The sequence below is a fragment of the Choloepus didactylus genome, chromosome 9 (assembly GCF_015220235.1).
Source record: "Choloepus didactylus isolate mChoDid1 chromosome 9, mChoDid1.pri, whole genome shotgun sequence".
In the NCBI taxonomy this organism is placed as follows: Eukaryota; Metazoa; Chordata; class Mammalia; order Pilosa; family Megalonychidae; genus Choloepus; species Choloepus didactylus.
The window spans coordinates 133,093,453-133,110,515 of record NC_051315.1 but is presented as its reverse complement, the minus strand read 5'-3'; the positions used below and the strand labels follow the sequence as shown (position 1 = coordinate 133,110,515).

The window sequence follows — 17,063 nt, the reverse complement described above, 5'->3', positions numbered from 1 at the left end:
CTTTAGCTTGTGATAAGCTAGTGTTGGACAGAGACATCCTTGAACACCAGGAGCTGAGAGAGAGTGAGGGGACCCCTCCCAGTCTTTGCAGCATGGCCCTATGCTGGGCTTTCTTCAAGCTCAGCAAGGCCATTTGCAACTCTGCCTTAGCCTTCACGTCCTGCTTGCACCCAGCCTAGAGGTCAGCCAGAGGGAAAAGCCCTGCATCCTAGCTCTTTTCTGAGCACATGTCCTCATCTGAACATCTGCTTGGCATTTTAAATATCCTAATATTTGCAGGGCAACTGTGAATATCTTAACTTCCCAAGAAACCCTCTACCCTGCATTTCCTCCAAGGTCACATTGCTCCATTGTGTGCCTCAGGAATAATCTGTTGCTCCAGGCAACCCGGGGTTTTTAGTTTGCCATATGATGTTTCCAAGGAATGCCACTGCTTTTTTCCTGGGTTCTAAATTAGGAAAAACATATATCAGCACCTTCTGTCAGTTCCAAAGGTAGGTCCCAGACAACTTAGACACACCAACACAATTCTTTACAAATGAGGTGTGTTCTCCTCCCTCCAGAACCGGGGACGAGGGTCTCACACTGGAAAGCAGACACCATCTTCCAGACCACTGTGGAACTCAGAGAGGGTTGGGCAAGTGTAAGTAAAGTCCTCATAAAGTTTTCTTACCATTTTGAGGCTGTCTTTATCTTGTCTCAATGTTAGCTTCTTTATTATAACCTTTGATGTTTTTCAGAATTCTGACAGAGATGATTCTTACGCCTTTTGCATGATTTTTCTGTAGAGGAACAGGACCTTGCAGCTTCCTGCTCCATGATTTTTGCTGCTGTCACTCAGACTTTTAATCTTGTGCAATGATGTTTTGCAGACCCACAACTCCCAAGGAACAAAGAATGAGGGGAGAGAATGTCACCAAGGTCAGTGCGTTCATCCTGGTGGGCTTCCCCACAGCCCCCGTGCTGCAGTACGTGCTCTTCCTCCTCTTCCTGGTCATGTACCTCTTTGTCCTGGTGGAGAACCTGGCCATCATCCTCACTGTCTGGAGCAGCAACCCCCTCCATCGGCCCATGTACTACTTTCTATGCTCCATGTCTTTCTTGGAGATCTGGTATGTATCTGACATCATCCCCAAGATGCTGGATGGATTCCTCCTTCAACAGAAATGCATCTCTTTCACAGAATGCATGACTCAGCTCTACTTCTTCAGCTCGCTGGTGTGCACCGAGTGTGTGCTCCTGGCGTCCATGGCCTATGACCACTATGTGGCCATCTGCCACCCCCTGCACTATGCAGTCATAATGTCCACTGGCCTTTGTGTCCAGCTCATGGGCTTTTCATTTGCAAGTGGCTTCACCGTCTCCATGATCAAGGTCTACTTTATCTCCAGTGCCACGTTCTGTGGCTCCAATATCCTGAACCACTTCTTCTGTGACATCTCCCCCATCCTCAAGCTGGCCTGCACAGACTTCTCAACTGCAGAGTTGGTGGATTTCATCTTGGCCTTTGTCATCCTGGTGTTCCCACTCATGGCCACCGTGCTGTCCTACGCACACATCGTGCTGGCCGTCCTGCGCATCCCCTCCAGCACTGGCCGCTGGAGAGCCTTCTCCACCTGTGCCTCCCACCTCACCGTGGTCACTATCTTCTACATGGCCATGATCTTCATGTACGTCCGGCCTCAGGCCATTGATTCCCGGAGCTCTAACAAGCTCATCTCTGCTGTTTACACAGTGCTCACTCCAATCATAAACCCTCTCATCTACTGCCTGAGGAACAAGGAATTTAAGGATGCCTTGAAAAACTTTGTCGCTTAGGTTGAGGTCCTCTGTGGGGTGCCAACCTCAGCCTTGAACCTCTCTAAAACACCAACTGGGAAGAAACAAACTGTCCGCTGAGGTTACTCCATGCATAGTTGAAGTACTTCATATATTGATAAGTATTTCCTTCCTTCATCCGAGGATTATACCAATATAATCCTCATTCTATATGTGACAAAAGCGAGATATGACCAAAGTTATTAAAGATTCCTCACCTTTAAATTTACCCTGGAGACATCATCAACAGGGCAACGTAAAGAGCTACCGAAAACTTCTCTCCAGACATTCCATGAAAAAGAGGAGAATTCTGGACTAGTGTATAGACTGGAGAAAGACCCTGCAAATTCCAAATTGAAGAAAGAGAAGAAATATCACATAGGAATTTTCTGTCCCATTCCAGCTGGTCCTCTCCCCTCCCCCTCACTTGGTCTCAGTGTGGGAAAGGCACAGAATCAGCAGACGGGACCCCACTCACCGCAGATGCAGACTATAAAATCTCTCACAGCAGTGAGGCATAGCCCCAGTGTTTGAAGATCTGAGGGACAGGGGAGGACATTTCAAGGCCCGGGTCAGTGAAGGACAAAGAGACTGAGACAATGTGGACAGAGACTGCATTTCCAGCCCTGGGTCTGAAAGCCCTTCCCCCGCCCTTGAGGGAAGCAGAAGCCGGTGGACTTTTCCTTGTCTGGATGGTGGCTGGAGTACTGGGTCAGCTGAGGGAGTACCGTGCCACAGGTGGAGCCCCACACTGAGCCAGATTTCGGCCAGCAAATTGAGGGAATAGGATCCACAGTTTCAGCTCACCTGTGTAGATGCAGTCTGTGTTCCAAGACAAAGCAGCTTCTGAGGATGATTAAGTTACCAAACAGCACCATCTGATGAACAGTCTGGAAGGTGGAAGGGAATTGACACTCTTTTAAAAAGATGCTCCAGACCCTTTCTTAGGTCCACAGGAACTGGTCTAAACACCCTGTATGCAAGCACCCACCATGTTTTTGCTGAGAAATATTGAACACCTAACTGTTAAAGCAGGGCTCCAAAACAAACCCAGATTTTGCTGGTCAATGGAAACAGAGCACCAATGGAAGCCAGCAGATTTGTATTACCACACACAGTGAACTTGCTAGGGTGACCAGTGCCTACCTCCCATCCCTTGGCAGGCCAAAGTGGGCAACTGATTTGGGGGGAAACATTGGGGGGGGCAGAATCATCGTGGCAACTGGCCAGCAAGAGAAACAAAAAAGATAGAGATCAAAGACAACCAACAAGAAAACCCTAGGCAAAAGAGAGGAAACAACCTCCAGAATAAACTATTCAAGAAAATCAGATGCTTAGAAGCAAAAAATCACAAGCCACACCAGGAAACATAAAGATTTGGGCCTGTCAGTGGAATAAACTAGCACAACTGAGGTTCAAGAATTGAAACAACTAATTAAAGATGTTCAAACAAATCTTCTAAAACAAATCAATGAAAATACAAATCAAAGAAAATGTGACAAAAGAGATGAAAGAAATACAAAAGACACTGGGTGACCATAAGGAAGAATTTGTATGCTTGAAAAACAAATGGTAGAACTTTATGGGAATGAAAGGCACAATAGAAGAGATGAAAAATCAATGGAAGAGAAGTTACTTAGGCATGTAAAGATCCCTTTTAAGATTCTAATTCTTTTACTAAAGGGGGACAACCAGTTCATTCTAGTTTTTAGTAAAGAATTTGTCCTTTCATGTGAGATAAACATCCGTGGTGCCCCAAAGGGAACAAAGCTCTATCCAGTTTCAAATGACAAAGATCTGGTTTAGTTCTTTAAAGTTTTCCACAATTGACGTAAATAGACCTATTCTGAGACACTTACTTAGAGTTCTGGAAAACAATGGTTACTCAATAAACATTTGTTTAAATGAAGAAAAGAAAAACAAACAATGGAGACATACAACAGCAGACCTAGAGAGGCAGGAAAAAGGATCAGTGAACTAGAGGAGAGAACATCTGAAATCCTATACAGAAAATAACAGATAGGGAAAAGAATGGGAAAATATGAGCAGGGGCCCAGGGAAATGAATGACAACATGAAGCCCATGAATATAGGTGTTATAGGTGCCCCAGAAGGAGGAGAGAAGGGAAAGGGAGCATAAAGAATAATACAGGAAATAACCAATGAAAATTTCCCAACTCTTATGGAAGACAAAAAACTATAGTTCCAAGAAGCGCAGCATACACCAAACGCAATTGATCTAAATTGACCTATTCTGAGACACTTACCAATCAGAATTTCCAATGTAAAAGACAAAGAGAGAATTCTGAAAGCAGCGAGAGAAAAGTAATACATCAGGTGCAAGGGGAGCTTAATAAGTCTATGTGGATCTCACAGCAGAAACCATGGAGTTGAGGAGGCAGTGGTATGATCTATTCAAGATACTGAAAGAGAAAAACGGCCAACCAAGAATCCTATATCTAGCAAAACTGTCCTTCAAAAATGAGGGCGAGTTTAAAATATTTCCAGATAAACAGACACTCAGAGTTCATAAACAGGAGATCTATTCTACAAGAAAAACTAAAGGGAGCACTACAGACAGATAGGAACAGACAGGAGAGAGAGGTTTGGAGAAGAGAGTAGAAAAGAAGATATCAGGAGATGGAAATGGGGTAGAGATTGGGCATTTGATGCTGAAGGAGTACAGAATGTTCAAGAAGATTGATTGTTTAGATCCAGAAATGGATATCACAGCACTGTGTGACGGTAGCACAATATTGTAAGTACACTGAACAAAGATAACTGTGAGTACGGTTGAAAGAGGAAGGTTAGGGGCATGTAGAACACCAGAAGGAAAGACAGAAGATGAAGACTGGGACTGTATAACTTAGTGAAATCTAGACTGGTCAATGATTCTGATAAAATATACAAATAGATTGTGTTTACATGAGTGAGAACAAATGGATGTCAACTTTGCAGGGTGTTAAAAATGGGACGCTACTGGGGAAAAATGCACTCACTGCAAACCAGAGTCTATGGTTAACTATAGCATCCTAATATACTTCCATTAATTGTAACAAAGGCAAATACCAAAGTTAAACATCTATAAGAGGGGATATGAGGGAAGGGTATGGGATTCTTGGAATCAGTGTTGTCATCTGACATTTTTACTGTATTGCATAGTATTTTTACTTAAACAGTTCTTTTATTTTTTTATTTGTCATTTTTTTCCTCCTCTTCCCCTTTCTTTGCAGAAGAAATGGAAATGTCCTCATATAGATTATGGTAGTGAATGCGTAACTATTTGATTATACTGAGAACATTTGATTTTTTTCTTAGGAGGGATTGTATGGTATATGCATAAAATTGTTTTTTAAAAAAAACCTGTAAAATACTAAAATCCAATACTGATTATATCGTACACTTTAAATAGGTGTTTTGTGTTATATAAATTAGAAAACAATAAAGCTTCTTAAACAAACAAACAAAAAGTTACCCTGAGGATTTCAGGAAACAGCAAAGCACAGCAGATTTTAAAATCCTAACTAAATGGCAATATGTTCTGGTACAGACCTGTTGGTGGGAATCACTTTCTGAGGCTCCTCATAGGGAAGTATTCAGGAATTGTAACCAGTAGACATCCTTGTGGTAAATCTGCCAGCATGTTCTCCTCTCATGGTCCTGGGCTGGAGACTAGATGCTTGGTTTTCATATATAAATCAAATCCTCAAACCCAGGCAGCTATGGAGGGAATGAAACACTGTCTTGTTACTACATGGGGTGATCCTGATTGACCTGTGGCAATTGTATATGTCTCACCCAGCCTCATTGTCCAAGGCCCTGTCTGAGTGTCCTGAAGGCAGACATTGAGTCCTGAGAATAAGGGTTGTGTTGGGGGTGGGCATGCAGAACTGCCCCCCAGGAGCTCTTAGACCCTGCCCCAGGCCTCTGGGATAAGGAGCTCAGGGTGGCGACCCACATAAGAATTTGGAAACTTGAAGAGTTAAATGTCTTCCCAGAAGACTCTGATGTCCTCCTAGGTTCAACACCCAATAGCTCAGACATGGGACCAATTTAACAGCCATGCAGTGCCTGCATGCTCAGGTCACCACTTGGACATGCGGGGAAGCTGAAGGGCCTGCTGGCTGTCCTACCCAAGGGCAGATAGCTCCCACCTAACACACCCCAGAGCCTCCTGGATGCCCATGCCCCGGGACCGGCCCCCATCCAGTCCATGCATGGGTCCCCAGGGCTTCTGCCCTTCTGGAGGTCCCCAGATGAAAGAAGCACAGCTCCTTTGTCATTAGCTGGTCACTATTAGAGAACAAAGGGGTAAGAAAATGGCCCAGATCAAGAGGAAGCATGCTGAGGTGAGGAGAGAAATGGGATTTCCCTAGGAGTCATTCAGATGGGTTCAGTGTCAGGAGTGTGGTGGACTGAACTGTTCCCACACTTTGGACATCTTGGTTGTGGTCCATCTGGTGGGTGTGGACCACTGTAAAGAAGATTTCAAGGTGTGACTTCAGTTAAGGGGCGGCTGCACTGACCAGGGTGGGCTTTAGTCCAGATGACACAAGTCCTTCACAGGCAGAGTGAAAGTCAGATGGAGAGGGAAGCCCGGAGAGGCCGCCATGTGCGTCACCACGTTCACAACAGCCAAGGACCAAGAGCCAGCAGTCAGCCCAGAATGAGTCTTCAGGAAGAGAGCATTGCCTTGCTGACATCCTGATTTTGGACTTCTCTCAGCATCAGATCCATGAGCCAATAAATTCCCATTGCTTAAGCTAATGCATTATATGGCATTTATTTTGGCAGCTGGGAAGCAAACACAAGAGTTTGATTGACAGGATATGGCTGACTTATATCCAGCGAGTGCCAGCCTTATGACTAGAGTCAGGGGTCAATGCTCTGCTCAGCAAAGTGGGTCTGAGGGAGGTGGGGGCACTGGGATGTCTTCATCCCGGCTTTCACCTGGCTTCGGGCTTCTCACCCCATGGCAGCATCTTCCCAACAGTCTGCTCACCTGAGCTCTGTTTTGAACATGCACTTGCTAAGTAGCTGTCACTTTCGTCATTGTTACTGGCTATGGATTTGCCAGGTCTCTGCTGTACTGTGATCCCAGGTGACTGATGAACCTTCTGCAGCTCACATCACAGGCATCTGCCCACCTCTAGATTGGCCTTGGGAGGCAAGGTCTGGATTTGTGTAATCTTGGGAGGTGCTTTTTGCCAAGAACCACATTGTCCTTGAATTAAGACAGATCCTAGAGGCTCTCCAGCCCCCAACCCCTCTAGACAAGCCAGAGCCCTGCCCAGTGGCCAGGCAGCCGGGTGTGCTCTGACTGTGCCCTTGGAGGACCACTCGTGACCCCGTCAGGGACCCCGTCTACTTTGAGCAGCTGTGTGCACAGGGAGGCAGTGTAGGTGCATCATCCATAGAATTCGGCTATTATTCGAGAACCTCCGTCTCAAAATGAAGAACATCTAAAGTCCTCCATAATCTGATCAAGGAAAAGCCCATTTCCCATCCCCTGTCCCCATTCTGATGGAGGTTTTGACCCCCATTCCTGATAAATGTCACTTGTTAATTCTGCCTCTTGCCCAGCCTCTGGGATGCTTCATGTCCCCGCGTGGTCACTCAGCACCTTCTCTGTCCAGCTGCAGCCCCAAGTCCTTCCCAGAGCCCACCTGCCCTTCCGTGGCTCCACCCACTCCAGGCCAGGAGGGACAGGGTCTTTTAGAGTTGTGGAGGGACGTGACCTCAGGCCCCATGGGTGGGTGGGGAGCCATCCGGTGCCCGCCAGCCAGGAGACCCCCCAGGGCTCTGAGAGTCAGGATGACCACAGTCGGCCTGACCAGGAAATGGCTCGTTCTCTGGGTTCACCACTGTCTCCTCTCTCCATGCCCTTCTATGGCCCAAATCAGCCAGTTCATGCATTCATTCACTGTGCCGGTTTGAATGTATTGTGTCCCCCAAATGCCATTATCTTTGTGGTCTTGTGGGGCAGACGTTTTGGTGATGGTTAGATTTGCTTGGAATGTGCCCCACCCAGCTGTGGGTGGTGACTTTGGTGGGATACTCCCATGGAGGTGTGACCCCACCCATTCAGGGTGGGCCTTGATCAGTGGAGCCATATAAAACATGCTGACTCAAAGAGACTGAACGGAGTGCAGCTATGAGTGACGTTTTTAAGAGGAGCAAGCTTGCTAGAGAGGAACATCCCGGGAGAAAGCCATTTTGAAACTAGAACTTTGGAGCAGACGCCAGCCATGTGCCTTCCTAGCTAACAGAGGTTTTCCGGACGCCATCGGCCATCTCCAGTGAAGGTACCCGATTACTGATGTGTTACCTTGGACGTTTTGTGGCCTTAAGACTGTAACTGTGTAGTGAAATAAACCCCCATTTTATAAAAGCCTATCCATCTCTGGTGTTTTGCATTCTGCAGCATTAGCAAACTAGAACATTCACTCACTCACTCATCCATCCATTCATTCACCTGCTATGAGCCAAACGATAACAAGGCACTTGAGGTACAGAAAAGAAGAATACAGATAATTATCCCATAATCTGGGTTGGAGGTGGGTTACATCCACTAGGAGAGAGAGAAAATGCACACGATGAATACATGAAACACTCAGAATGCAACTGAGATATAACACTAGGGAGGAAAAGCACAGCAGGTGCAGTTGCCGAAAATGCCCCCAAATGTTGGGCCTGCTCCCTGGGACCAGTCAACAGGGCCTTCTCTGGAAAAGGGGGATTGCAGGAAACACGACCTCAGGGTCATGAGCTGGGGTCCTGCTGGAGTATCGGGGGGCTTCAACCCAGTGACAAGTGTCCTCCTCAGAGGCTCACCCGGGAGACCCCACAGGCAGCAGAGGAGGCCCCGGACCTCAGGGACAGAGGATGGGGAGATGTGGCCACCAGCCCTGGGGCACCTGGGCCACCAGTCCTGGAGGAAGGGGAGGGCCGGGGGGAGGCCCCATAAGACCCCGAGGGAGTGCGGCCCATGCACACATTGACTGTCGACTCTATCTTGGAACTCTGAGAATAAATTTCTGCAGTTTTGAGCCTCCCAATTTGGTCATTAGGGTGACCCCTGGACACTGAGACAGGAGAGGAGGTGATTATAAGCATGATGGGGCAGGGGTGGGTGGGGGTGAGAGGAGGGAGAGGGACAGATGCAGACCCCTGGGGACATCTGGGGGAAGAACCTGCCAAACAGAGGGAACAGTGAGTCAAAATGCAGGAGGGAGCCCAGCCTGCTCGAGGGACATTCATGGGGGTGGAGAGAATGGGGAGGGACAGAGGATTGAGACTAGAAGGGAAACTGAGGCTGGCTCAGGGTGGGCCACGCAGACCAGGAGGGTCTCGGGACCACCAGGCTCTGAGCTGAGTTGGTGGAATCAAGGTTTGCCTGAGTTTAACCAGGGCCCCTCTGGTGGCTGTGGGCAGAGCAAGGCCTGGACCCCAACTTGGCCCAGCTCTGGCCTCATCACACACCCTCCTGCCCTCCTCCTGCTCACCCTGCTACTGGGGGTCCAGTGACCTGTAGACCTGTGGACTCGCTTCCAGCACAGACCCTGGCTTGACCCTTGCTAACGGCAGGCCCGAGGGCTGGCCCAGGGATGGGGTCACCTCCTCTCAGGGGCCACTTGCCTGTAGGATGGAACCAAATGGGGGCCACAGGGGATGGGTTCTGCAAACCCTCCCATGGCCCCCCAGGTGGACAGAGACCGGCCCACCCCCAGAGCCTTGAGGAACCCAGCTTTGCTAATTGGCAGAGGGTGGCAGCTTCACTGCTGGGCACAGTAATTGGACCCTGGAGTCCTCGTGCTCCAGGAGAAAAAGCCACCACTGTTCTCCCCCAGCTCCTGGTCGGCCCTTCTCATGAGCATGTTGACACTGTGTGTGGTCACTGTGGCCGGTCAGGGGAGCCACTGGATGTGGGGAGAAGATGCCCCTCTCTCTGGCCAGCAGCTGGGACAGCTCACAGGAGGCTCCCGGACTCACCCAGGTAGGACCCTACTCTCTCCACGCAGATCCCAGAATCACATTCTGTGAGTTAGAGCACATTGTACACCTGCTGTGAGGTGGAGCTGTAGGAAGCTGGGAGATGACACCTCCACCAGGTGCCCCCATCCCTTATTCGAGCCCAGGGCTGAGGATGCCCTTCTGCATCCCCTCAGTGCCTCCAGCACAGGGGCTCCTGGAGGCCCCATAAACGGTCCAGCATCTCTGGGCACAGTGTGGTGTCCCCATTTCTAACACCACGCACAGCCCCCTCCTGGAGCCTCGTTGGCCAGCAGAGCCGGGGACCTCAGCTCCAGCTCCCTGACCACAGGCCTGGATGGGGAACCTCTTCAGGACAGAGAGGGGAGAGAGCAAATGGCTGCAGGAGGAGGTGGGAACAGTCAGGCCCGATGCTACTGCAGGGCTCCCCACAGACTCCTGAAAACCCTCCCCTAATGGGGAACAGAAATCTCCACTTTCCTCTCTAGGGTTTTCCTAAAAACTCAACCCTGAGTTTTAATTGGGTGACGGGGCAGAGCTTTTTCTCAGTAGAACTTAGCAGAACATAACTTTCAATGAACAGATTTTGGGCTCCTCCCTTGAAGTCCTCTTGGATTTTCAGTCTGTGTTCAGGGACAGGGAGGGGACTGAGTCAGCACTAGACCCCCTAATTCAGTGTGGGGACCTGGATGGATCCTGGAATTGTGGGGGGTGGGGCAGGAGGAAATGGTGCGTCTAACCCAGTCAGGAGTGTGCTGACAGAGGCACAGAATGTGGATCTCATTTAGACAAATGCACCAGGGCTGTGTCCCTGTCAGCATTTGGGGCAGCAGGTGACAGGAACTCCAGTATCTGGGCTACTTCTCTGTGAGTCTGAAGTTATTCCAAGATAAAAGCTAATTTAAAAGGAGATTAAAGCTCTTGTCTAAAGTTCAGCTGGAGAGAGCTTGCTGGAAATGCCCCTATAATTGTAAATAAAGAAAATTGTGTATTTAATCAATCTATCTAGTAATTAACTATCCATTCATGATCAGTTGTGACCCCCCAATTAATGAGCCTCTATAGATGGGATGGGGGGTTGGGGCCTGGAGCCCCCTAGAAAATTGGCTAAATGTTCCCACTGCCATTATGTTTGTTGCCCTGTCTAGGATTCCCCAAGTCACAGCAGGAATATCAGCTCCTCAAGTAGAGGTTGTGTTGGTGTCTCCATCTTCCCTGACCCCCACACCCTGAGTTGTGCTCATGAAATATTTCTCCAATATAGAAAACTAGAGTGGCAGGAAGGATGGAAGAAAGAGAAGACATCAGAGTCAGGCTCAGGAGCATCCACTGGTCTGCTTCTGCAGCCAGCAGGGAGAAGGGCGTCTCCTGCTAAGATGGAGCCAGAGCCAGAACAGGGCAAGAGGCCCCAGAAATGCAGGAGAGTCTGGGGGTTCCAGGCAGGCAGCCCCTGGGGACCCCATCTGCTCCTTGGACAGCCCCTGGCTGTTGAAGTTTGCTGGGTGTCTTTGTAATCATAAAATATATTGTTGAGCATCTACATTAAATTCTTAGGGATTGGGTTATTTTAAATACTTACAGGCAGCTGCTGCTAAAACAATCTTTACTGGGTGTATTACTTTTCTCGGGCTGCCATAAACAGTTATCCCAATCCAGGTGGCTACAACGACCGGAATGTGTTCTCTCCCAGCTCCTAGGGCCAGGATCTGAAATCCAGGTGCTGCAGCCATGCTCCCCTGGGGGCTCTGGAGAACATTCTCCCTGCCTCTTCCAGATCCTGGTGGCCCCTGGGGTCCCCAGGGTGGGGCAGCCTCACTCCCACACTGCCCCTGCTGCCACGTTGCCCTCCTCCTTCAGGGTCCGTCAGTCCACACGACCCTCTGCCTTTCCGTCCTGGGGACGCTGCCATGGGCTCAAGGGACACCCTCACCCACCAGGGTCTCACCGTGATGTTTATCCTAATTACGTCTGCACATTAGCCCCTATTTCCAAATGAGGTCACATTCTGGGGCTCTGTGTGGGCACGAATTTCGGGGACACTCTACTCCACTACTCTGAATTCTCCTTTCCTGTTACACCTTCGGTCATTGGATCCCTTCAAGAGCAGAGTAGGTTGGGGGTTGATGGGACAGCTGGTGATGGTAACGCTCATCATGCGGAGCTCTCACATGAACTGGCCCAGCTTCCTGCACTTCCTGAGGTGCCCGTCTCATCCCAGGAGAGCCAGGGCTGGGGGCTGTGACCTGGGTGAGCCTGTGGTCCTGGCTGCCCAGGGGCCCCTCTGTGTCTGAGAGCTTTGTGCGTGGAGCTCAGCCCAGATCAGCCCTGGAGTCAGAGCCTGGGAGCATCTTGCTCCTCTGTCTTCATCCCTTTATCCCAGACGTGATTCCAGGTCCCCAGGGGCAACCTCTTCCAAGCTAGGAGCCTCCAGGATGTGAAATGCCTTTAGCACATGTGAACATTCAGCATGGTTTATCTCCCTGAGTAGTTCTCATTTTCCCTTTATTTTTATTTTTCTTTGCCATCAATTTTTTAAATATAATCTTAAATGTCAAGACACTCTAGTCACTCCTGCTACATTTCTGGATGGATTCCGGCTTAATCTAGTCTCTTCCCTGGACCCATGACCCCATTGCCCCAGCTGATTAAGCATCTTCCTCTCTGAGCCCTAGCCCTGCTCACCAACCAGTGGGCAAAGCCAAGGTCCCAGGGCTTGATGTAAAGTCCCCTCCAATCACCAATTCCCAATTTTACTGGACATCCATTGTGACCTTCCTCCACCACCTCCAAGGCCCCTCGACCCCTTTGCAGCATTCATGTATTTGAGCTGACCCTCTGGTTCAGTGTCCCCTCTCCTCCTGAGTCCATGTCTAATCCTCTACTGCAGTCGTACCCCTCAAGAGCTGGCTCCTTATCTCCTGGGGGACCCTCCTTTGGAAGCTCTTACTGCAATTGCTGTCTGTGGCCTTCTTCAGGCTCACTTTCCCCCCATGCTCCAGGGTGGTTTCCAGAAATGGCTGGTGGTGCTCTCTGACCAGGAAAGGCAGTGATGTCTCCATGTGTGGGGTGGTGGTCCAGGTTGTGGGGCTGGAGCAACAGGGCCACCAGGAACCAGAGTCTTGCATGATGCACATTCACTTCTGGCAGCTCCTTACGACCATTCCCACCCCTTCCTCCAGGAGGGTCCTGGGCCTGGTCCCAGTTTAGACCCTGTTTGATTTTCTACAGAGAGCTTCACATGATACAGCACAACACAGCAATTAGGGGGAAGTTAAATATATAAGCCTTCATCATCCCTGACATAGTGGTGGTGTTGTGGAGTGTGCAAGCAGCAGCTGGGAAACTACACCATGCATGAGATTTTAAATAAGGCTGCAGCCCAAACAGTAAAGCAAATGCACCTGTCCAGGTTCTCGGCTGCCCCTCCAGATGGGGCCCTGCAAACAGCCTCCCCTGAGGGGTCCTGGACATCTGCTCACAGCCGTCACAACCCTCCAATTCCCACATCCTGCCTATATCTAAATGGAAGCCTGCAGGAGTTTTCATTAAAACCTTGGCAAATAAATGTGTTATTGCTCTTCCCTATTGCTCTCAAGGATGATTTGTATGCCCTTGGAAAGCGGGGTCAAAACCATCCCAAGAGTTAGCTCTGTTTTCCCTGTTCCCCAACATCTATGCCTATACCTGTACCTATACCTGTACCTGTGCCTGTACCTGTGCTACACCTATACCTGAACCTGTACCTGCACCTATACCTGAACCTGTACCTCTACCTGTACCTATACCTATACCTGTACCTGTACCTGAAACTGTACCTATATCTGTACCTATACCTGTACATATACTTGTACCTGTACCTATACCTGTACCTGTACCTGTACCTATACCTGTACCTGTACCTGAAACTGTACCTATATCTGTACCTATACCTGTACATATACTTGTACCTGTACCTATACCTGTACCTGTACCTATACCTGTACTTGTACCTGAACCTGTACCTATACCTGAACCTGTACCGGTACCTGTACCTGAAACTGTACCTATATCTGTACCTATACCTGTACCTATACCTACACCTATACTGAATCTGTACCTGTACATATACCTAAACCTGTACCTGAACCTGTACCTGTACCTATTCCTACACCTATTCCTATACCTATACATAATCCTATAACTATACCTATTCCTATACCTAATCTGTATCTTCTATGTATACATAATTTTTGTTTATTGATACTCTTTCTTACTGGAGTCATTATTTTCCTCATTTCCTTCCCTTCATATCCATAGTTTGCTTTAGTTCTTTGAGCATATTTAAGATAATTGATTTAAAGTCTGTCTAAAAAGGCAAAGGTCTTTGTTTCTTCAGGAAAGTTTCTCTTAATTTTGTCTGTCAATTCACATACTTTCTTTGTTCTTTGCATGATTCACAATTTTTTTGTTGGTAATTCGGCCTGTGGTTGTGGTAATGTGGTAACGGGGAAACTGATTCTGCCACTCAGGACTTGTACCTGCTGCTCACTGTAGGCTGGAGCTGATTGGCTGTTTACTAACTATATTAGATTTGGTCTGTCTTTAAAAATACCACAAACTGGGAGGCTCAGAACTAGAGGAGTTTATTCTCTCACGGTTATGGGGCTGAAAGTCCAAAATCAAATTGTGGGCTGGGACAGCTCCCTCCAATGTCCCTGGGGAAGGGTCCCTCCTGCCTCAGCTTCTAGAAGTTCCCTTCTTGGGCATCCTTGTCTGTGGCAGCAGAACCCCAGTGTCTACACGGCCTCTGTGTGTCCCGCCTCTCTCTCTCTCTCATGATGACACACAGAGTGGAGGTGGGAACATCCTAAGCGACTAAGACCTCAACTTAACTTTATTATTTTGCAGGACTATGTTCCAAAGAGGTCCCATTTACGAGACTGTGGGTTAGGACAGAAATATGTCATGGGGGACACAGGTACATAGATTAGGGCAGTAACATGTCCTGAGGACACTGGTACTGAGGGTTTAGGACTGGAATATGCCCTGGGGGACACAGATACTGTGTGATAGGACTGGAATATGTGTTTTGGGGGACTTGGGTACTGCAGGTTAAGATGGAACACATCTTTGGGGTCACCATTTTACCCAGGACAGTGACTTTTCTATACAATTTATCTGAAGTCTGTATTTGCACTGTGTGTTCTCTCATGTCTCTGTCCCTTTATCTTGTGATAAACTAGTGTTGGACAGAGACATCCTTGAAGACAAGGAGCTGAGAGAGAGCAAGGGATGCCCCCAAGTCTTTGCAGCATGTCTCTATGCTGGGCTCCTCTTCAAGGCTCAGCAAGGCCATTTACAACTCTGCCTTAGCCTTCGCATCCTGCTGACACCCAGCCTAGAGGTAGCCAGAGGTGGAAGCCCTGCATCCTAGCTCTTTTCGGAGCATGTGTCCTGATCTGAACATCCACTTGGCTTTCTAAATTCCCTAATATTTGCAGGTCATTTTTGAGTATCCTAATTTCTCAAGGAAAGTGTCTCCCCAGCTTTTCCTGCAAGGTCTCAATGCTCCAATGTGTGTCTCATGCATAATCCTTTGCCCCAGGCACTGAGGGTTTTTAATTTGCCATATCATGTTTCAAGGAATGTCTCCCACTTTTTTGTAATGGGTTCCAAATTGGGGCAAACATAGACCAGTGCCTTGTGTCAGTCCCTCAGGTACATCCCAGACAGGTTAGACACACCAACACAATTCTTGGTGAATAAGGTTTGTTCTGTTCCCTCCAGAACCAGGGACCAGGTCCCACCCTGGGAATCAGATGCCATCTTCAAGACCACTGCAGAATTGGGGAGGGAATGGGGCAAGTGTAAGCAAAATCCTCATAAAGCTCTCTTACCATTTGGAAGCTGCCTTTATCTTGTCTCAGTGTGAGCTTGTTTACTGTAAACCTTTGATGTTTTTCAGAAATCTGGGGGAGATGATTCTTACAGCTTTTGCTTGATTTTTCTGTGGAGGGACAGGAACTTGCAGCCTCCTACTCCACCATTTTTGCTGCTGTCACTCAGACTTTTACTCTTGTACAATGATGTTTTGCAGACCCACAACTCCCAAGCACCCAAGAATGAGGGGAGAGAATGTCACCAAGGTCAGTGCGTTCATCCTGGTGGGCTTCCCCACAGCCTCCGTGCTGCAGTACGTGCTCTTCCTCCTCTTCCTGGTCATGTACCTCTTTGTCCTGGTGGAGAACCTGGCCATCATCCTCACCGTCTGGAGCAACAATCCCCTCCATCGGCCCATGTACTACTTTCTATGCTCCATGTCTTTCCTGGAGATCTGGTATGTATCTGACATCATCCCCTAGATGCTGGGTGGATTCCTCCTGCAATGGAAATGCATCTCTTTCATAGGATGCATGACTCAGCTCTACTTCTTTATCTCTCTAGTATGCACTGAGTGTGTGCTCCTGGCGTCCATGGCCTATGACCGCTACGTGGCCATCTGCCACCCCCTGCACTACCCAGTCAGCATATCCACTGGCCTTTGTGTCCAGCTCGTGGGCTTTTCCTTTGCAAGTGCCTTCACTGTCTCCGTGATCAAGGTCTACTTTATCTCCAGTGCCACGTTCTGTGGCTCCAATATCCTGAACCACTTCTTCTGTGACATCTCCCCCATTCTCAAGCTGGCCTGCACAGGCTTCTTGACTGCAGAGCTGGTGGATTTTGTCCTGGCCATTGTCATCCTGGTGTTCCCACTTGTGGCCACCGTGCTGCCCGATGCACACATCGTGCTGGCCATCCTGCACATCCCCTCTGCCACTGGCCGCTGGAGAGCCTTCTCCACCTGTGCCTCCCCCCTCACTGTGGTCACTATCTTCTATATGGCCATGATCTTCATGTACATCTGGCCCCAGGCCATTGATTCCTGGAGCTCTAACAAGCTCATCTCTGCTGTTTACACAGTGCTCACTCCAATCATAAACCCTCTCATCTACTGCCTGAGGAACAAGGAATTTAAGGATGCCTTGAAAAAGGCTCTGGGCTTAGGTCAAGCTCCTCAATAGGACATTTGACTGTCCTGATGTCATAGGACATCAGGACAATTTCTGATGATAATAAAATAGCTTGCACATTACAACTTAAGCTTTTTAATGTCAACTTTTAAATGAAGTTTAATGTACATACAGAACTGTGCCCAAGTAATAACTTTCATATGTATATGTTTTCCCAAATAGACCTCACGAAACCAGCACCCAGATCAAGGACTCCCTGCTCCCC

General features: G+C 48.5%; 1 protein-coding gene and 1 pseudogene across 1 annotated transcript; both read left to right on the top strand.

Annotated features, from left to right (window-relative positions):
* The first annotated feature begins 897 nt into the window (after positions 1 to 897).
* On the top strand, positions 898 to 1,818 carry LOC119543870 (olfactory receptor 6B2-like). Its single transcript, XM_037848691.1, has one exon. The coding sequence runs from the start codon at positions 898 to 900 to the stop codon at positions 1,816 to 1,818; it is 921 nt and encodes a 306-aa protein (XP_037704619.1).
* A 14,092-nt stretch (positions 1,819 to 15,910) lies between these two features.
* LOC119544809 lies at positions 15,911 to 16,849 on the top strand (annotated as a pseudogene).
* The last annotated feature ends 214 nt before the right edge of the window (positions 16,850 to 17,063 follow it).